At 39.4% G+C, this 22,172-nt stretch overlaps 1 protein-coding gene across 1 annotated transcript in view; it reads left to right on the forward strand.

Moving 5' to 3' along the window:
- The first annotated feature begins 2,468 nt into the window (after positions 1-2,468).
- The window catches only part of ICE1 (interactor of little elongation complex ELL subunit 1), a 30,557-nt gene continuing 10,853 nt past the window's right edge, over positions 2,469-22,172 (forward strand). The window contains exons 1-14 of the mRNA XM_030445728.1: positions 2,469-2,549; positions 3,614-3,672; positions 5,295-5,329; positions 5,734-5,752; positions 6,516-6,627; positions 7,601-7,677; positions 10,505-10,542; positions 11,593-11,675; positions 11,936-11,975; positions 12,091-12,147; positions 13,602-13,691; positions 13,775-13,828; positions 15,688-16,040; positions 16,645-21,387. Of these exons, the coding sequence (XP_030301588.1) occupies positions 2,472-2,549; positions 3,614-3,672; positions 5,295-5,329; positions 5,734-5,752; positions 6,516-6,627; positions 7,601-7,677; positions 10,505-10,542; positions 11,593-11,675; positions 11,936-11,975; positions 12,091-12,147; positions 13,602-13,691; positions 13,775-13,828; positions 15,688-16,040; positions 16,645-21,387 (5,838 nt within the window). The 5' untranslated portion in view covers positions 2,469-2,471. The remainder of the gene's footprint in view (positions 2,550-3,613; positions 3,673-5,294; positions 5,330-5,733; positions 5,753-6,515; positions 6,628-7,600; positions 7,678-10,504; positions 10,543-11,592; positions 11,676-11,935; positions 11,976-12,090; positions 12,148-13,601; positions 13,692-13,774; positions 13,829-15,687; positions 16,041-16,644; positions 21,388-22,172) is intronic.

Consider the following 22,172-nt stretch of genomic DNA (forward strand, 5'->3'; position numbering starts at 1 on the left):
ATTTACATTATTTCATACTATTTTGTTTTATTTTTTTTTAATATCTTACTTTTTTATGGAAATGCTTTCACTAACTAGTATTTAAGGGTGTGTTAAAAGAGTTCTAAAATATTTCCTTCTTGTCAAGGAATTGCAACTTAGCATGGAAAATAAAATGGCATGGATTTGCTTAAGCTTACTTGCCTAGTTCCGCAAGTAAGCATTGAAACTTACAAACTTTTACAGAAAGACAAGTAGGAAAATAAACAAGTAGTAGAAAACAAACAAGTAGGAAATTAGGGCATCCTCAATGTTAAAATAGAAGTTTAAGGACATTTTCATTTAAGCACTAATAGTCACAAAAAGCACTGAACTTTTCTGAAAATATCCATTCACTTCTTTCTGATAGAGCACGGTTTCTTTCTGCAGAACCCTACCCTTTACTATCTCACCTAAAAAAGTCCCTTGTTACCTAACCAAACAATGACCCCAGGCTCTCAAATCTAAACCAACCAGCACTCAGCTCCGTTCCCTGAGAAGGGCTATTTGCACAGGAAATTTACAGACCTCAGTCAGAGTGACTGATTCCAGTGACACTGTTATTGAAGCTCTACTCCTGCTCTAATGAGTATTTTACAGTATTGGTGCAGTGTTCTCGAAGTAGAAAACTTGCAAAATCCTGAAATATTCTGTTTGATTAGCACACGCATATATGAGCTGATTGACAAGTTTCAATGTCTTAATCAGTGTTATTTATAGATAGCTGTATGCACTATTGTTAGCAAGAAGTAAGATTTATGATGGCTCAGTAGACTAGAGATGAACAGGGACTCCCCTGAGGAATATGTACCACCTACTGGGAAAACCGGTGAAAGTGATTTGAAGCTCCAGGACCTCGACATCCTTCCTAAACAGTTCTGGGCCCCCCAGTTTAGGAAGGATATCAAGGTCCTGGAGCAGGTCCAAAGGAGGGCAACCAGGCTGGTGAAGGGACTTGAGCACAGACCCTATGAGGAGAGGCTGAGGGAGCTGGGAGTGTTCAGCCTGGAGAAGAGGAGGCTCAGGGGAGACCTCATCACTCCCTACAACTCCCTGAAAGGAGGGTGTAGCCGGGGGGGGTTGGTCTCTTTTCCCAGATGACTTTCAACAAGACAAGAGGGCATGGTCTCAAGTTGTGTCAGGGGAGGTTTAGGTTAGATATTAGAAAGAACTTCTTTACAGAGAGAGTGATCAGACATTGGAATGGGCTGCCCAGGGAAGTAGTGGATTCTCCGTCCCTGGAGATATTTAAGAAGAGACTGGATGTGGCACTCAGTGCCATAGTCTAGCAACCGCAATGGTGGTTCAAGGGTTGGACTTGATGATCTCTGAGGTCCCTTCCAACCCAGTCGATTCTATGATTCTATGATTCTATGATTCTAAGCACCTGGTTAAACCGTGAGCCAGATCAACTTTCAGGTGGGGTAAAAGTTGTGTAAGCAGCAGCAATGTTGCCAAGAGCATTCAGGAAATCGAGTCCAACAGCAAGAACCGAACAGAAATAAAACCACAAACTAATTCACTCTGCGTACCAGACACTAAATACTTGCTGTAGCGGTACTGTGGCGGGAGCAAATCCTGAACAGTCACACGGTGTGGAACAAGAGCCAGCAGCCACTGCCTTAACTTCTGCTCCTCTAAGCGACCGGCACTGCGTAGGGGCTGCAGGGCATGAAGTCTTCCGCCTCACTCTCTAATACGCGTTAAAGGGGAGGCGACAGACAAGTGGCGCTAAATATTGCCGTGACAAAACCTGTTTACGAATAGTTGGATGACACGAAAGCTTCGCCTCTTTCCGTGAGCAGAGTGCTCCCACAAAACGCTGTCTCAACCGCTGTGCTGCCATCTTAAGCACTGAACCTCGGCATCCCAGGGGATGCGAACGCCTCCTTAGGGCGACGCCTGAGGCGCTGCTATAAGTGACCGGCAGGGAAGGGCATCCCAGGGGATGCGAGCACCGCCTTAGGGTGAGGCCTGAGGCGCTGCTTTAAGTGACTGGCTGGGAAGAGCAGCGGGAAGGGCACCGCCCCCTGCCCCGCCCGTCACAGCCGCACGCCGGCCTCCATCGCCCTGGGTCGCCGCCGCCTCCCCGCAGCTCTCCGGGATCCGCCTCAGGAGCTGCCGGCGCCCGTGCCTGCGCCAGGAGTGCCTTTCAGAACCGCCCGTGCATGAAATAAAAATGATAATAAAAAAGAAAGAAAGCCCAAGAAGATGCGGGGGCAGTAATTCTTTTTCAGAGTGCTCGCCACGCCTGAGCAGAGAGCACCTTCTCCAGCCTTTTCCGCGGCCACTATTCAGGGCACCCTCGAGGAGGCGAAGGTGGGTCCTTCCTGAGGTGGTGTCGTCGCTGTGACGCGCTTTGTGCGCGCCGTGTCGGTGTCCGTGCGAATGGGAGTGCGGGAGTGCGCGGGGTTGTGGCGGGAGCGGGGAGGGACCGGGGGGACGCGGTCACCATGATGCCTGGTGAGACACAGCCGCCGCCGGCCGGGGCTGCAGCCATGGCCTGCACCAACTGCGGTGTTCTCCAGCAGGTAGCAATAGGTCCCTGGGACCCACGAGCGCCTGGGGCCGGGTTTTTGCGTAAGGAGGGGAGCGAGGGGCTGCGCAGTGCTGCTGCGGGGGGTTGGGAGGGGAAGCGGTGGGTGCCCCCCTCATCGGTGCCTTTACGGTGCCGAGCTTTGTTTAGCCGGGAGAAGTGCAGAAATGTAGCTGGTGTCTCTGCCGTGTCCCTAGCGGGACCTGCTAGTGAGGTTCTAGGTGAGGTTTTCTCGGTGCGGTGGAAGGAGAGACATTCACCTGCTTTCTGTTCAGCTGCCTGGTGTGATGTTTCACAGTGTAAGGTGCTGGGCCAGACGACTTTCAGCAAGACAAGAGGGCAGGGTCTTAAGTTGTGCCAGGGGAAGTTTAGGTTGGATATTAGAAAGAATTTCTTTACGGAGAGGGTGATCAGGCACTGGAATGGGCTGCCCAGGGAAGTAGTGGATTCTCCGTCCCTGGAGATATTTAAAAAGAGACTGGATGTGGCACTCAGTGCCATGGTCTGGTAACCGCAACGGTGGTTCAAGGGTTGGACTTGATGAGCTCTGAGGTCATCAACCCAGAGCTCCAACCCAGTCAATTCTATGATTCTATGTCCGTTTCACCTTTAAATAAGGGGAAGGCCCTCTCTGGAGAGCTCAGAGGGTTGAGAAGGTCTTTGGCCGAGGATGAGTATGGATGGAGAATCTGAGAAACCTGTAGGTTCAAACGAGCTAGGGATGGTTATTGGTAATATTCTGCCAAAGCTTAATTTGGTTTTGAGGAAAAAAAAAAAAAGTGGGGCTTTTAGTATGTAATCTACTGTAAAAGCAAAGTTAGAAGAGCTTTTATTGTTATAGTAAAGCCTCATTTACGTATAAATGTTTTATTGTGGAATCTCCATTCTCCATGTGTCTATCAATACATTTTTCATTAAATCTGTTCTCTAAGAGAACTGGTGAAAGATGACAAAACATTGTATTCTGTAGAGCATCAGTAAGCAGTTTAGGGGTTTTCAGTGTATAGTACTGTTATTTGGGGTGAAGCTTCTTTACCAACTTGAGACTCTTCCTTACAGAACATAAATGAATATGTAGCCGCGTTAATTGCACTGAAGCAAAAAATGATTGATGGAGAGTAAGTACGTTGCACAAGTGTTGTTTTGGTTTTTTTTTTGTGTTTGCTTGCTTTTTATTGCTCTTAAGTTTTTTTTTAATGGAATGCAGCAAATAACATTCTGTGGAATGTAGATTAATACACAAAACTAAATTCTCCTCAAAGCAAAAGTAACTTTTTCACAAACAGGTCCTAAATCTAGACTGTTAAGACTTCCTTAATTTATGCCCTAAAATATTTGTGTTTAATGGTATTCAAAACAAGGCTATTTTGTGTAGCTATAGTAGCTTATGTATTATTATTATTATCACATTACCATATAGTAGTTTATACATTACTACAAATACTAGCAGCTCTTTGAAGGATTTTGTTTTATTTTATCTGTTCTGAAGAATGTAGCATGAGAACCAGAAGTCAAGCATGGATATATGAACCTTTTCAACAGAACATTCCAAGCATTAAGATGTGAAATGCTGTTGGATTTAAGTATCAGAATATGAAAAGTGAGGCTTAACATCACCCAGAATAATAAGGCTATAAAATGTTTCTCATAGTTTGCTTTCTCTTCTGTGATTGCTTCTACCATTGGCAATAACCATCCACATATGTTTGTGTGGAATAATGTATCTAGATATATTTTGTCAGCCTCCATATTATGACTTGATGTCTTTGCTGTGTCTCCTAATTGTAATGGCTATTTCTTGTATACCTTTTCCTGTATATGTGTCAGTCTGGCTTTAGCCAATCTAAATTCCAATCCTTTGTTCTCGTTTTTCAAAAAATATTTGAAAGCCCTCACTGTCTTAACCAGGGCCCTTTGCTTCAAATCCCCTTTACTTTGTGTCCATAGTTTTTTTTTTTTTTATCCTACCTTCAAATTTTGTGTCTCTCTTCTCTCTGCTAGTGCATATATTTCTTGTGGGTATGACCTCTTCTTTAACTACTTGCAGCTCAGCCCCCCCTTATTTTTTATTTATTTATCTATTTTTTTACTTACTTGATAACACCTCACTGTTGCTAGGACAGTCATGCAGCCCTGCCTGTATTGGAGTAGCTGCTGTGTTATTTCTCACTGTTGTCCTTCTGTCCAGTCTTAAAAACTGTAATGTTTGAGGAAATGAGAGAGTGGTTTTCTTTGGTGCTGTCCCACGATCCAACACATACGTTGGATCAGAGTAAGTGTTAACTTTTTATGGTTGCTAGGGGAATAGTGTAAAGATGGAGCCTTTTAGGGTCTTTTGAACAATTTCTTTCACACTTATGTTTTCTTTCCTAGGAAAACATCCTTTGGGTTTAGGAATTAGGATGTGATTTTATGATTATATGTATATTTTTAATTATATGTGTATTACAGTTTTTACTTAATGTTGTTTTGTTTTGCCTGTTTTTTGAGCTGCAGATATTTAGGGGTTACAACTTACTGATATTGCCTGTTGTTTGTTTGTTTGTTTTTCTGTTTTAAAGCAACCTGAGGTTTGAACACCTTAAGGAAACAAAAAGGGTTACATTGACTATTATCAGCAAAAGCAAACCAGTTTTACACTCTATTTGTCTATAAAGCAAAAGGAAAGGTACCCTAAGACATGATTATGAAGATCAGCTGAGAAAATTAGTAACCTCTCTTTTTTTTTCCCCCCTCATAGTTGTTTGCTGGTGGAGTATCAACAGAAATGCACTGATATCCTTTACTTTCCTACTAGTGTTCTGACAGTATTAGTAAATCAACATTTATTAGAAAACAGCTTGAGGCTTTTTATTTAAACTTAAAGTTTGGAAGTGGTGTCTGTAATAGATAATAGACTGGGTGGACTTGTAAAGAAAATAGCCTGTATCTACTATATGGTTTAATACAGGCTACTTGAAATCTGCATTGCTGAGAATGACCAAGCTTTTTTCCTGTGACATAAGAGGCTCTGCTTATTCACTTTAAGCATATTTAAATGGTTCAATTAAACACTTAGTTCTGAAAGTTCTGGGTTTTTCGAGTGGAAGTCTTTATCAGATGTTTCTTCACAAATGGATTGAAATATACTTAAGGATACTTGAAAAATGCTTTGAATTTCTGCCTTAACAAGACATTACAGCTTCAGTTTGCTGAACGGTAAGTTGGATTTAAACTGTTTAATAAAGGTACTGTGTTCTGCAGTTCTTTGACAATTTTAGGAGTCTTGACATACCAGCAATAGCCCTGGGTCTAGGCTGAATGTTTATTATCATCCTTTCTCTTGCCATGCTTCTGAGGCCACAGTCAGCCAAGGTAGCCTCGATGAGGAGGGAAATATGTCCTCATTCTGCAGTACCTGCCCAAAATTTTTTTGTGGCTCTGTGTTACATGAGAGCCTGAAGAGACCAGTGGAGATGTGGAGTTCATCTTTTGGTGGGGGTTAAATGTAAGCATATGAGGAGCAGGTCTGTTTGTATGAAGTATTTTGTTTTAGTGCTGTGGCTGTGTGCCCTTGCCATTCCACTTGATTCTAAAGGATGAGGCAGTGTATAATCTTTATGAACTCCATCCTGCCTGCTGAAAAATCCTGCAGTTGGACTGTTTCACAGTACTGCCTACGTAAGGACATTTATTTATGGCACTTGTATAGGCAGCTGGGCAGTACTCTGATGTGGCACGTGCCATCTGCTTGCATCTAGCTTTTGGCTTAGTGTAAAGTTTTTAAATCTGAACTTAATTTTTTTAAGTGTAAAGTGTTGAAAAGACACTTAAACTTTTAAAAGCCTTTGAGTTTCTCTCAAAGCATTTTTCCATAGGGGAAAGCAAGGTATTCAGACACTTGCCTAAAAAAATCAGAACTCTGAATATAAAGGTACTGTGTTCTTAGGTAGCTTTTTTTCAACTACACTTTCTGTTTCAGAGAGATCTCTGCTCTTCGTTGCCAAGTGGAGCAGATGCTGCAGAAAATCCTGCCCTTGGAAAAGTGCCAGGAAGAGTTGGGTTCCTTGAAAGCAGAGTTGGAAGAGAAAAAGGTGTGCTTATAAGGTTTAAATAACTTACACTTTCTCTGTTGAAGGAAATTTATATATTTGATGCTTATCTTAATGAAGCAAGCTTTAGTGAGCCCAGTTGTTATTTCCAGCTTATTGGAAAATGTATCTCTGCTTTTATGTGAAATTAATTAAATGGCAGCAGGTTTCTGCTAGGCAAAACGTTCAAGCTTTTGTAGTTCCTATGATTTTTGATCAGATAACTTGAGGTTTAGTTCTTTATTTAGAAAGGAAGAAGAGACATTAAAATTCATTTCTATTCTGATCTTACTAGGTTACTGAACTCTAAAACTTGTACTACTAAAGGAAGGTCTTTGCAGATTAGGCATTTGCTTCTGTTACTATTTTGAACATAGGCTTTTATGATATTAGCTACTTGAGTTTATTCCAAATTTCTCTCCCATCCCTTAGCTGAGATTTAGTTTACACAAGAAAAGCTTTTGACTGTTCAAATCACCTAAACATGTATATTTTCTAGATCTTAACTATTATTTCTAAAAAACTGCCCAAACCTCCTTCTTGTAGCTCTTGCATGCTGGTACAAAGTAGCATATTAACATTTGTGTTGTCACTATTCCTGTTTTTTAATTCCACACTGGAACTGTTTTTAAAATCCTCTTCCCTCAGCAAGCAGTATTAGCTAATGTTCTGATGGCACATTTTCAGAAAAAGCAGGGTTATGTATGGTTTATAATAGTTCTGATCTTGATTTCAGCTTTTAGTTCTTATCCACAGCAATGCTGGAGGGACATACTCTATAGATAGAGATTTGTTTCTTATAACTTTGGCCTTTAAAGAGAAAGAATAATCTGACTTGAAAACAAGCTTGCTTGTTTGTTTTCTCATTGTGTACACTTTTTTTGGCTGTCTACTGTTTTCATGAGAATAGGTGAAGTGTCTGCCATTTTTCTTTTTTGCCTTCAACATACATTAACTATGCTTTCCTTCTCCACAGAGTTCTCTCAAGATTTTTTGGGAGAGTCAACAGGAATATGTTAAAATTAAAGAAGAAATAGCAAACAGCGATGCTGTGTGAGTGATTCTTCTTTTTCTCATAACCTTTTTTTCTTCCTCTTGCCTTGTCCAGAACTTGGTCTTGTACATTACCGAGTTATGCTTTCCATTTTGATAAGATTTTTATGCCTTTGGGTTCTTAGAACAGGGAATTAATGGAAGAATGGTCCTGAATTTTGTAGCAAACACTCTCAAAGGCAGTGTTATTTTAATTGTTATCCTGTCTTGAAGTTGCTTTTGGTGGTTGTTTAGCAAAGGTATTTAAGAGCAGGGTGAGATAGGAGAAGATTCCGTAGCTTCTCCAGTTTTAAGTGCTTGTTAATCTTTGTTACTTTTTACTGCCATCTGTTTCTGTTGTGCTTATAGGTCTTGGGCCAATATAGAGATGATACTGCTAAAGTGGCCTGCACTTTAAATCAGTCCTTAAAATAATTGCTTCTAAAGAAACAACTCAGCAGGCCTTGAAGTCTCCAGCACGTTTGGAAATGAGCAGAAGAGATTTGGCTTCAAAAAAGCAGAAGCCGTTTTTGCTGTCATAATACAAAATACTGTGAAGATGTGCCTTGATAGTTCCCAAAGTTTGTTTTTCCAGTAACCAGCCACTCAAAGGCTTCCTTGCCTGCAGCATGGGTGTGTTTTTGTGTCTTACAGCTCTCAATGGACTCTTTAATGAATTTATTTAATTGCTTTTTAACCCTGTTATACTCCTAGTCTCTAGATTGCCTGTATCAGGGAACTGTGACTTCTCAGTGTTCTATGGAAGGGTACTTATACTCGCAAAAGAAAACCAACTAATAGGATCTGAGTGTTGCAAGCTTGTACTTGTGATGTTTTCTCACAGAATCTTGGGGGTTGGAAAGGACCTCAAAACATCATTGAGTCTCTCCCTCTCAGCTCTCTCTCCCTCTCAGCTCTCTCTCCCTCTCAGCTCTCTCTCCCTCTCAGCTCTCTCTCCCTCTCAGCTCTCTCTCCCTCTCAGATCTCTTTCCACATGGCTGCTCTCTAGCCTCTTGACCCTCAATTTGTATGTATAACATTACAGTATTACCCTGTCCCAGGGGGAGAATCCCAAATTTGTGTATTGTTAAATTTTTTGTGGTTGGCAGTTGCCTATTACTCCAGTCTATCCAGATCTGTCTGCTGTCAAGGGAATATACAGCTCCTTCCAATTTAATATCATCTGCAAACTTACTTAACATACACATTTGACTCCCTTTTATTTATAAAAACATAAAAAGCATTGGCTCTAAAATTGAGCCCTGGGAAAGCCTCGTTGGTCACTGACTGCCAGCCTAATGTAATTCCATTGACTAAAGCTCTTTGAGCCTGACCTCTCAGCCAGTTCCTCACCCAAAGTATTATAGGCTTGTCTAGCTGTGTGCTAGACATTTTGTCCAGAAGGATACTGTAAGAGACAGTATCAAAAGCTTTGCTAAAATCTAAAAAAGCCCCTATCTGTTGGCTTCCCTTGATCAACTAGATGGGTGATCTTGTCATAAAAAGAAATTGACTTTCCATTTGTGAACCCATGAACCAATGACTGCATTGTCTTTCAGGTGTTTTAAAATTATGGAGAAGGGTATTCTGGGTGTTATTTAATCAGGCACTGGAATGAAACTCACAGACCTGTGATAACAAGGATCTTCTTTCTTGCTTTCTTGAATACCAGAACATTTCCCAACTTCTAGACTCAAACCCTATAAATATAATGGAGAGAAGTCCTGTTATACCATCTCTTTTACTGTCTTGGGATGAATCCTATCAGGCCCCATAGACTTACATGCATGCACATGAAGCAGCAAGTCTTGAACAAATCCAGAGTTGGCTGGGAGTTTATTATCCCCCTGGTCCTGGTCTTTCCAACACGGGTCTCTGGAGGTGCCTAGGCCAATCATCAGTGACACTGTCAAAGTCATATAAGTATAGAGAGAGTTAAATATGAATGCGTTCAGACTGAGAAGGCCGAAGAGAATCTGTTAAGTACTTCATAGTATAAATGTTTTGACTCCTGAACTTGCCCAAAGGTGCTCAATCATCCTGTTTCTGCCTGGGTTGTCAAATATACTCCAGTTAATGTCTGAGGTGATTGTTAGAGGTTGCACATCCAGAAAGTTTTAATATGGGGAACGGATGAACTGTGTTCTTCCTGAAAGTGATCAGTGAGCACTGGTAGCTTGTTTTTGTCAGGACAGAGTCCTCTACTTATCACAAGAGTTTTAGAAAGTGCATCTCGGATATTGGGATTTAACAGAAAGAAGTAACAGAAGTGTTTAGTTTTTTTTTCTTCCCCCCAGTTCTGTGTATGTTTTGCATATAAGGTGGAGCTTGAAATGCTGAAGTCAAAATTGCTCAGGATGCATTATTTTGGGGGTTCAGTTTGGCTTTAGTAAACACCTGGATATTCTGAACAAAAAGCTGGGAGACATAAGTGATCCTGCATGCTGATACCTGATTCCTGATTACCTCATTGCTTAGGTCTTGATTGTAAGCAAGGCTTAATTGCTTAAAAACAATTAAATTCAAATTTAATTAAAAACTAACGAGCCTGCATTACATCAGAAAAACACAAAAATCCGAGGAGTCAGTTTTCTTGGGTAGGTTTTGTAACTCCAAGTTGCAGCTGAAGCTATATTTATGTACCTGGATTAGTGGATTGACTCTTCTGCGAGCAAACCATCTCTGTAACAGGTGCAGCTGTTTGTGTGACAATGTCGGCAACATGCCACTGATTTAAGTTTTCAGCTTCAGGGACACATTGGTTTCACAGGTTCTGGGCTAGATTTTTTTTTCTTTCCATATAACATTTCTATACAAAAAATGATGTATTAATACCTTTCTTTAACAGGAGAAAGAAATTGGAAACAAAAGTGAAGAAACTTGAAGGTAACTTTCTATGTTGTGTTACTCTGCTGTTGTCTTACTCCATCTTTTGATTTCTTTTTTATCCAAAGAAGTAATTGCAACTTGCTAATTCTGAGGCTGCAAGGATCAATGCTGTGTAGTACTATGTGTGGTGCTTAGTCTCTCAATCACATTAACACTCCTGCAGAATTGTTTTCTGTTGAGTACCTTAGGCACATGGTGTAAATGAAGTTGGAGGGAATTTTTGTCATGAAAATGACAGCCTTAGAGGATGGGGTTTGCCCAGTCTGTCCAGGCAACCTTCGTGGTGAAAAAGGTTTTCCTTATATCCAGTCAGAAACTGTTGTTTCAAATGATGCCTGATGGTTCTTATCCTCCCAACATGCACCACTGAACAAGCTCAATCCATCTTATTGATACCTTCTTGTAGGTGCACAAAAGCTGCTGTTGGGTCCCTTCTAAGGTTTTTCTGATTTTGGCTTTTAACTCTCAACCTAGTGAAGTGTAGTTCCATGAGCCTGTTTTCAGAGGGCATGTGCTCCAGCATTGGAATAATCTTGACAGGATTCTTCTAGTCATGTTTATAATCATATCTAAATATGTAGTCATCCTGGCACATATTTTCTGACTTACAAATATTCTGGCAATTCGTTTTTGTTTTGTTTTGATTTTCAGTAGCGATAAAGCATTTACCTCTGGCACTGTGTTTTCCTTGTTTTGTAGTAGAAGGTGGATATGCATAAAATATTCTGACACTTCACTTCCTATACTGTTGGCAAGGCAAATATTTTCATTCATGGCACACTCACAGTTGTGCTTACCACAGTTTAAAGTACAGCAAACTGAGTGACTTGTATCTTAGTGTTAAAAATCCCCCAATCCTACTGTAAAGTACAAGTATAGGGTTTTTATTTTGATGAGCATTTTAGAGTTCCATTATGTAGCAGCAAGGTCTTCATACCCTTTTGCCCCAAAAAACTCCATCAATCCCACTTAATTATATACCTCATATTGTAGTTAGAATCTCTTATATCGTAACTCTAACTTGAATTCTGGTTCTCTTTCTTGAAGAGGCTGCAACAAAGCATACACAGGACTTAAGACAACTGAAAACTGAAAAGAAGAGGCTTGAAAAGGAGCTAAAGAACGCACAAGTCAGACTTTCCTGGTCTTTTGGATAAAGCTTCCTTTAGCATTTGGGGGGTGGGAGGAAGCTGTGAATAACAGAGATATTGAAATAGTAAAATTACATTTGGTTATACTGAGTAACTAGACATAACAGTTCACCTTAAGAGGGAGAAATTTTCCATCTGATGCATCAATCTGAAATGTTTTAGATTTCATAATAATTAAGAGTAACTGTGCTTGCAAAACTATGTATGGCATGAAAAGTTATTATTCTTTATTTTAATAGGGAAAACTTAATGGTGTACTTAACGAGAAGAGCAGAAAAGGTAAGTGTTAACTTTGCCTTCAGATTTTTGTATGGTATTGTTCCATTTAAATAATTTGAACATTTCTTTTCATCCATTTGAACATTTGTTTTTCTCTCTCTCCACCTTTTAATAGTTAAGCACGCAGAGACCCAGAGTTCAAGTGAAGATCATACCACAGATATAGACAAAGGTAAGACGTTTTTGCAAAACCATTTTCTGTGTGGAATCAACCAGTATGAATTTATTGCAGTTTTTCTGGAGTTGCATTTTTTGTAAAAGAGGTTGCTGACAGAAACAGTGTAAGAGCAGATGTGGTTGATATAAATATTTTACACTGATAAAGAACTAATGCAATAGATGACTATTGTAATTTTTGCAGTAATTAAAATGACTTGTCTAGCCCCTGTGTATGAAGTCAGTTGATATGCAATTATAAAACAGAATGCAAACACTGAGGAAAATATAAACAATCCCATTGTCTTTGAAGTTTTTTGAGTCCTAAAGGAAGCATACAGAGCAAAAGACACAAGACAGAAATTGTAGCAGAATGCACTCCAACATGAATCTCTGTAAACCATGTGGAAATTCAGGATGTAAAGTTGTTTCTTAGCCTCTTGCCTCTTTTTTTCCCCATAATAATCTAAGGCCCCTGTTACAAAATATCTGAATTTAACTGTGTAGTGGAGGGAATTCCTTCTAAGCTTTCACTGAAGTACTGAGGCCAAACTTAAAGCATATTTATTTTTTGTATTTTTGCCATCTTCTAGAATACTCTTATTTGCCTTTGAATTGTATAGAAATTCTGAAGGCAGTTTCCAGGCAGGTACACCTTGTCCATTCTTGTGTGTGTTGTCATATTTTTACTATCTGTTGGATTGTACTAAATTGGTACCCAATTTAATCCTTTAATTTTTACTTAATGGGAAAGCAGGGAAATTGAGATCTAAGCTCTTATTTGAGCTTCAACTAGCAGCAAGGTTTTTATTACTAGTGAGAAAATGTTAGTGTTGGTAATAGCTACCATGTAAATTTGGCATGTTTTCCCCTTATGTGCTGAATTTTTTTAATAAGTCTTCATGAATCAGTAGGAGTTTGCTGTTGTCTTTGACTTAAAGGAATTTGCATAAAAGCAACAATCTTATTTCCTGATTGTTAGATCTGATCTTACGTTTTGGTGTAAGTAGGTGAGGTACTTATGTATTTTGTTGAATTTTTGGTCTGTTTTCCCCTCTCCATTTGCCCTTCCAGTCGTGGAACTAGATTGTTTGGCACCACCTAGCAATGGTGATGTTAGGACTCTGGAGTGTCTACTCAAGTTGTGACCTGACAATTAGTTCAGTCACATTTATTGTGTAGTTACTCCCTGGTAAGATTGAGTTACTGCCAAGTAAACATAAAGCATGTGATATAAATACTTTCTTCCTAAAAGATTTACTCCCTGTTTGTTTTTGTTTCACCTGAATTGTTTTAGAAAGTTAGTTGTTACATTCAAATCTACTTTATTGTTTCATGCTTAATTTTGGTTGTGGGCATTTTGTATTTTCTTGTAGGCAAGTCTGTGTTCTGAGAAAAAATAAAGAAACATAAATTCTTAGCTCTCTGAGCAATTGAGGTTGCAATTTATAAAAATGTTCATTTTAACAGAAAAAATAAAGCTTTTATTAGAAGAACTCTGGATGTGCATTGACACTGCAAGAGGAAGAAGACAGAATCAGGAAAATGATCACATTTTTGGTGAGATGGCATGCAAAGTCTTTAAATATTTTGAAGCTGTCTCTTTTTCTGACAAAAAATAAATATTGGTACATTTTTTTCAGCTTCTGTTCAAGATAAGGTATGGCCTGAAAAAAGAAGAATGGCAGTTACAGAAGGTAAATCTGAATATATTAATGTGCAAGTGCGTTAATTTATTCTTCCTTGGGATTATCATCAGCTTGAGTACTGTTTGTATAACTCTTTATTTGATAGACCTAAATAATTTCCATGGTGTTTCTTTGGTCAAGTGTGTGCATGATTAGAATATTTGAAAATAACTGCAGATACTAATTTGAACAACCAAACACACTGGAATGCTCTTCTAAATAAAAGCTGTTGTTATCTGCTGTGGCAATTGAGAAATCAAAATCTTTTACTCTCAACTGCTCTGACTATTTATAAATAGTCAAAACTCAGCTTTCAAACTTAAAACTTCATGTTATCATTATGAACCCTACAGTATAGAAGATGAATTGTGATGCAAGTACTCTCTTTCTGAAGCAAAGACGTGGTAAATTGTTTGGATTGTAAAATTTAAGAAGCTGTTTACACCGTTTTCTTTGTTCATACTTCCTGAATACAAATAGATAACAGTGCATTAATTCTCACATTAGTGATAAAGAGGAACAAAAGCTACAATTTGATAGCTTTTATTTTTAATGTGATATACAGCGTAATAATAAAAAATGTTCTGAGTAGTGTTATCCATATGCACATTCACAGCAAACTTGAACTACTTGAACTTTACATAAGAGCTGTCATTTCCCATGTGCCCCCAAGAGTAATAGGTGCCTTAACTGCATTAGTATTTCTGTAGTTGTCTCTCCAGAGTGTGCTTATTAATCTTTAATTTTTCTTTTCTTTTCTTTACTACTTTGGTTTTCTGTAATGCAGGCTTTAGAGATACTGTAAGAGCTTTGAAGTTGTTATCCTGCCTCCCCACCCTGTTAAGTGTCAAGATTTGCTACCAGTGTAGATAACAATGATTTTAGGTTTGGTTTATGTTCCAGTGGAATCTGCTTAAGATGTGCCAAAGTACATTTTTGTACTTTGTAAAAGGGCTGTTTAATAAGCCAGTTTATCCACTTCACTCCTGCCTGCTGATCAGCCTCAGTCCTACCAGTTTAAGGCAGGAAATTTGTGGCTTCAGCTTCAAAATGCAGCTAGGCAGTTGTCCCCTGCAAATCTGAATTTGATTTCTTGATCAAGGGTCAATCAAATGAGAAAAACCAAGCACAAGAAACTGAAGAGTTTAGAATATGGGTGGTCTCAAGGGTATAGGGTTCTAGTGTCCTCTCTTTCCCATCCACGACAAGGGGAACTCTAAATTCCAGGAGTCCTGTCCCATCATTCCTATTCACATCTTATCAGGGAACCTACAGTGCTTTTACAAAAGGAAGCAACTGTCCATGACAGTCCCTCATAGGCAGTTCCTCTTTTTCATCTGTTGGAGGAGCTAGATATTCTAGAAACACTTCTTTCTTTCTGCTGCTTTGGGTTTGCTTTTTACCCTCTTTCAGCACAGAACTGCTGTTCTGCGCCTCTGCAGCTGCTGACTCAAAGCTGCAGGTTGCTTTAAGCTGAGAATTACAGCCTGAGTAAAGAATGTCACCTCATGCTTGTTCTGCTTTTCCTGAGCATCAGTTACTGGGCTGAAACTGAAAAAAACCCCAAATCATTGGAGTGTATGCTCAGTGTTACCCAGTATGGCCTTTAAAAAATTGGCAAGATAGTTGAGGGGTAGGGCTTTGTTGCACATTTGTATACCTTTTCCATGAAAAAAGAATTGTGTGTGAATAACAAGCTCTGATCTCTTTTATGAAAATATTTCTGAAAGTAATATTACGTGCTTCCTACTGCTAGTTTATGGGAACACTTGATTGTATTGCATTCTTACTGCTATGATGTATAAAAAAATCCTCTATAAAAAAAAATGGGAAGAGGAGAAATTCTTAAGAATATTTTTGTGTCCTAGGAAGTCCACAAATCCACCAAAAGATCAGGAAGTGTGATAGCAAAAAGCCAACTTGGTATTCTTCACTGCCAAATGCTGGAAAGCAGAATTCCGTAACAACCAAGCAACTTCAAGCAAGCACTGAGCCTTTCAGAGACGATGGTGTTGGGAACAGTAACACTGAGGATTGTCTGCACAGCAGTGAAGATGAAAGTGTGGATGTGATAATACAAACAGATGTAGCACACAGCAGTTCAGACTTCTCTGATCAGGAGCTAAAGGGCCCTGGTGGAAATGTGATGGATATACTGAACTGGGCCAGGCCACTCCCTGCTCTGCTTTCTCCAGTACAGCTTTCACCACTAACTGTACAAGTGAGTTTCATGGTGTGTTTGACTTGGCACTAACTTGGTCTTACTAATTAAAGCAAAAACTGATTTTGTATTACTGGGATTTATGGGGGGGTATAAATATTACTTAGGTACTGAAAGGATTTTGGTGTGACTGTTTAGATCTATATGGATACTTTTTCATCTTCTGCCATTGCCACTGCTTTTGCCTGTGGAAGGGGGCAAAACATAATTTTCAAGAGTGTGTTTAAAATGAAGTCACCCATGCCTAAACTTCTGTAATAATTTATCTTCCCAGTGTTGCAGACTTACAGTCCCAACTCCAGTTACGTATAAGCATGGCTTTCATAGCAGTATTGAAAACCAAGGGGAACCTACTCAAATGTTATTTTCCAGTCATCTTAGAATACAAATAGGTAGGGCAAGAAGCCTCTGATTTTTCACAGAGGTACCTTCCATTTCCTATGAAAACATAGTGGACAGTGATGGAGAAGAGTGTTATGCTGTAGGTCAGTCTTAATCTCACAAAACCACTGCATGTCAGGGCCACCAATGAATTTGTTTAGAGAAACAGACCTTAAAACTCATACCAGGCTTTGGAATATTAACTTTGTATTTTTTATTAAAGGATATTGTTTTTGGAGAACTCACGTGTTCCAGTGATGAGGAAGTTGATAGCTGTGCTTCTGCAGTGGAGGCAATTTTAGAAGATGACCAACTTCTGTCTCAGAGCTCTGAAGTATTCAGTCTCGGCAAGGAGTGTAATCGACAGAGCAAGTCATGTGAGCTTGGTCTTGATGCAGAAAACTCATGTAACCTGAGATGGAATGGAACCAATATTTTGATCAGTCCACAAATGTCAAGCAAGAAGGAGAGTGATGGTGAAGCAAAGCAAGATGAAGCTGACACTTTAATTACAAACATGGAAACTAGCAAAGATCATTTTAAGGAGAATTCTGAGAATATGGAAACTGCAAAGAGAGAACTAACTGAAGCAACAGCACATGAATTGGAAGCCATCACAGAACAGAAAGGAGATTCTGAGGATATGCACACTGAAGAGGCAGTTTCCTCAACTGATTTTCTGTTACCCAGTTTCAAGCCTCAGAATCTGATAGAAAAATGTAGTGAAGTAAAGCAAACAGAAGAGAATGTAATCTTAATCAGTGCTGTTGGTGATGGAGGTACAGCTAAAAAGCATGGTGAATTAATGAAAACAGAAAGAGATGGATTATCAGAAGAGAGAGAAACTCCCAGGGCAGCATCTGTTCTGCAAAATGTTATTCATTTGCCACCTGAGCAATGCATTGTGCTTCAAAGCAAAGATTCTGAAGAGAAATCTGAAATACTGGTACAGAGTGAAGTGGTTGAAAAGGAATCAAAAAATGTAATCAAAGTAACTCATGTGTCAGATGATGCAGGGGAAAACATAAAACAAGTGATAACTGGAGAGGAAATAACACCTGCAATAAAGAAGAAAGGATATTGTGCAGAGGCAAATAATGAGAGAGAGCCCTCTGAAAATATATTGCCTGATTTCAGTAGTTCCAAATCCTTCTATGAAGTGGAGCATCCTCAAGACCTGATGATACAGCATAATGGGGAGGGAATAATTACAGAAACTGAGGCAGACACTGGAAATGTTGAGACCTTTGCACACTCTCAGTTCTCTGAAATGAAACATGACAGTGAAGAGATACTGGAGAAACAATATATACAAACCATAAAAGATACAGCAGACAGAGAATGCAAGCCAGAGACTCTTAAAGTCACTAGACATCACTTACCTGCATCTGCTATTGAAGGACTCAGAAACTCATTGTCTATGGATGATGTAGACAAAAGTGAAGGTGTGGAGGGGATTGTTTTGCCAGCCTCTCCAAAGGATGATGAACAGCTCAAAACTGAAGACATTAATATAACCAAACCTGAGACAGTTGAACTACCTGTGAAATTTAACAGAGAAAGTGTTCTAGAAATAGCTGAAACATCAGAGCTACTCTGTGGTGCAGAAGAAGGAAAAGCAGTAGATAGGAAGGAGGGGGAATACTTAAAAGGCAAGAAAGGAAGAAAGGAAGAAAATGATAGTAATTTATCACAAGAGAAGTCAGGCTTGGAAAATACACTTGCACTAGCAAAGGTGTCGTGCATTACTGATGTGGAAAGCACCCCACCTAAGTATGAATCCTCTGTGTTAGATTTTACAGAAATAAAAGGTGAAATAAAACAACCTGAAAACAACTTGTGCAGTACACTGGAATGTGGGTTGTCCAAAACTCAGATCTTTAGAATGTTAGAATCTCAAGAGACTGAATTAAAAGATAATCCAGAAGATTTTAGAGAGGAAGGCAGTGAGCTGTTGTTAGACAGTGTGGATACCACTGATTCTGCCTTAGTAGGCTGTAATTTTATTTCTCATGCACATTTTGAAAAACCTCTGAATCAGTTCTCGGTAACTGAAAATGTTAAGTGTGATGAAATAAAAGGGGAATTCAATAAACAAAACAAGGAATTGGTGACTTGTTCCAGTGCATTTAACTGGAAAGAGAATGTTGTGGAGAAAAATAATATTTCAGAGGTGATCTGCCAGCCTACTTCAGAAATTGATTTTAATAGTGGCTTGGCATTTTCTACTAAAGGGGACTTGGAAATGAGCTGTATAAATACTGAAGAAACAGATAATCCTGTGCAAGAGGGAATTGGCTTGAAATCCACAATGCCTCCTGCTCTAAATGTCAGTCTTCAGAAAGTTTTCAGTTTTGTTGAAACTAAATTAACAGAAAAGGCTGCTTTTTCCCATACATGGGAAAGCAAAGGAGATAAAAATTGTGCTACAGGTAGTGAATGTAACTGCTCTTCAGGAAGCTTGAAAGAGAGTGCTGAGATTCTACCTGTTGAAAAAGACATATGCAAAGAACTGGACTGTCCTGAGAATGAATATGTATACAAAAACGGAGTGAAAATGCCCGATGAGAAGGTACAGTCAGTAGATAAAGAACCTCAGTCATCTGTTAAATCACATATACTGGATGCAAACTCTTACAAGAAGAATAATTCTCTCCAAAAGTTTGAATGTCAAGAGTCAGCATGTAGGACTTCTATGTGGGAGGTTAGAACAGATCTTTGTAGAAGTGATTCACTGACAGCTGGCAGAGAAAGCAAGGAATTTAATAGCTTTGAGGCATCTGGGAAAAATGCCTTAAAAAGGTCTCAGGATACGGCAGAGAAGAACAATGAATCTGAAGAGAAAGACTGTTATATACAAAAAGGTAGATATGTGGAGTGCCCTGGATGTGTTCCCATGTTCAGAAAAGAACTGAGAGCTACCAGGAAAACTGAGGTGTGCGCTCTGGAAACTGGTGCAGTTCTTGGTGATAAAGACCAAGTATGTGAACTTCATTCAGCAATGGACCCAGGACCAGCCTTAACAGCCAGTCATCTAAAAGCAGACACTGTGGTGGATATGGATACACACTGTGAAACCTACACCTCTCCAGATACTGCAAATGAATTGTCAAATGTGGTTGTGGAGAGTTATCCTAAAGATTTTGCCTCTCGGAAAAGAGAGGGTATATTAGTAGCCTCTGAAAACACTGATGGTGCTAATGAATGTGTGGTAGATTCTAACAGAGCTGGATACATTAATGACAGTGAGAAAAGCCTGGAAAAAGCTGGAACAAAAAAAGAAAGCTTTATGAAGCCAAATGCTTCAAAAATGTTACCACAGATGTTAACCAGATTGTCAGAAAATGGCGGACTGGCTGCAAAAAACAGTAAATTAAATACAGGAATGGCAGTGCTGGGTGATTTCTTAGAGGAAAATTATTCTGAAAAACTTCAGTCAAATGTGGAGCAAAATTTATTACACCAGGGTGATATGGGGGTATTGGTGTCTGAAGAATATAATTATAATCAAACTTCCACTGCTTGCAACATAGGAGAAAACAGCACTCATGTTACCTTGCATGGTGGCAGTAGAAAAAACACTTTTGTCAAGTGTCTTCCAAATCCAGCCCGATCCGATGTAGAGCACAGTTGTCAGACAGTTAGGCAGCCTTCCGAGGCACAGAAAACACAGTTTGAGAAGTTATGGATGTTGGACTCAGAGTCATGTGTGGATGTTGCTCTCAAAAAGAGCAATAGGTTGAACTGCAAAGAGCAAGAACCATCTGCAATCTTGACTGTTTCAACCAAGACAGCTGCCCAAGTAACGCATGCCAAGCCATCGAAGAGTTTGTTTAAAGATAAAAGAAAAACAAAGACTGTCAAGCTTACTCAACCAGTTCTTGCAAATGCTGATACTTCTGTGCCAACAAAATGCTCATCTGAGATGATAAATAAAATTAGGGAAGAGATGGGTCTTCCCCTGCCCCCCTTGCTACCACCTTTGGTTGCTACTCCTCCAAAAGCTGCACGTACCACGTCCCCAGTCATGCCTTCTACTGATGGATCTTTCTTGCTTTCCCCTCTTGATGACCTGATATCTCCACTACGTGCAACTCCTGTTCCTCCTCTGATGTCTCCATTGGCAGATACTTCAACAGTGAAATCTGCACTTTTAATTTCTTCTCCCTCACCCTCAGAAGTGGCAGTGGGTAGAAGAATTCACTCGTCACCTTTGAAATTTTGTACTTCCATCCCAAAGCATGCGCTTCCCGTCCCAGGAAGATTGCCTCTGCTTGTAGCCCATAGTGCTGCTCCAGCTGTTCCCCAGGAGAACTCTGTGAAAATACTGGATACCATGTATCCAGAGCTATCTGCAAGGGCAAGAACACTAAGCATTCTGAAAGGCAATGTTCATCTTAACCAGTGTGCAAATTCAGACAGCCCGAGTTTGCTGGGACCTGTGGCTCAGATAGGTGGGTTCAAGGAGATTGCATCTGCATCAACTGCTTTTGTTAAAACTGGGAGCAATTTTAATTCTGATAGCAGCAAAGATCAAGACAATGATGTGCAAAATCAGCAGTTGTTTTCAGGCACATCAAATCATCTTGAAAAACGATCACTACTGCCAGTCTCCATGCCAAGAAGTGCAAAGAGACTGAGGCTGGATAGTGAACCACCGAAGCTGGAGCCTGATGATATTGTTGCTACAGGAAATACTAAAAATTCAATGCAGGAGGCTTTCCATGACAAAAACAATGAAATCAGTGATTCAGCACACAGTTCCAGTTTAGAATCGTCACTATCAGTAAAGGCTATTGATCCTGACTGCCAGAAAGTTTCTTTGGCACTGAAGAAAATTGCTGAAGCCTGTTTTGACTTGTTACCAGTTATTAAAGGTCATGTGTATGTCAACAACATCTCAAAGATTCCAATAATGAGAGATGAAGAGAAAGAAGTTGTTTATGAATTTGGTATAAAAAACAAGGTAAATAGCATAACTTTTAATTTTGTCTTTTAATAATGACTTCTATGCAGGTGAAAAACGTGTAAATAAGTAGTATTTGAATTCTCAATTGTTCAGGCAATGTGCAGGGCTAAGCTGTAGTCTGGAAATGTTATCAGACATAAACGTCATTAACTTAAGAAAATATACAACTTGACAAGAAATTACTGGTCACTGGTATCCAAAATGCAAAATAGCATTTGTAAATGCAACTGCTTTCCTGGTGTATGCATAAACCACTTCATTTTAGAGTTTCTCTAAAAGCATGAGGTTTGATTAACTTCTTTTTTTTTTTTTTAATAAGATTTACTATATTGTATACAAAATAGTGAATACCCTTTCATTCCATGTTTACCTTAATTGTTCTTTGTCAGGTTGTTCAAATGCATTTTAGTGGTAAAAATTTTCATTAGTTTGTTTCTCAGAACTTGCTTTTCTGTGGTGAAAAATTCACTTTAATTGCCATCTTTCTCGTAGATAATTTGTAGTTTGCAGCAGGGTAATTCACCAACTGATGCATGACAGCATTTTGCCTTGTTTCAGTTCTTCAACATAATTGTGTTCTCCATGGAAGTTGCTACAAAGTTCTCAGCTTGTCCTTGTAGGAGTTTTCAATTCTGGTAATTTCATAAAAGCAAGGCTGTGGCAGCTTTATGTTTCCAGGTCCAGCCAGTAGCAAGGCCTAGTGTGTATTCCTAATAGGCACATGCACACAATATCCACCTAATCTTTTTCTTTTCTTAGATCAGAGTGAAAGCTTTGTAATG

This window comes from Calypte anna, chromosome 2 (genome assembly GCF_003957555.1).
Source record: "Calypte anna isolate BGI_N300 chromosome 2, bCalAnn1_v1.p, whole genome shotgun sequence".
Lineage (NCBI taxonomy): Eukaryota > Metazoa > Chordata > Aves > Apodiformes > Trochilidae > Calypte > Calypte anna.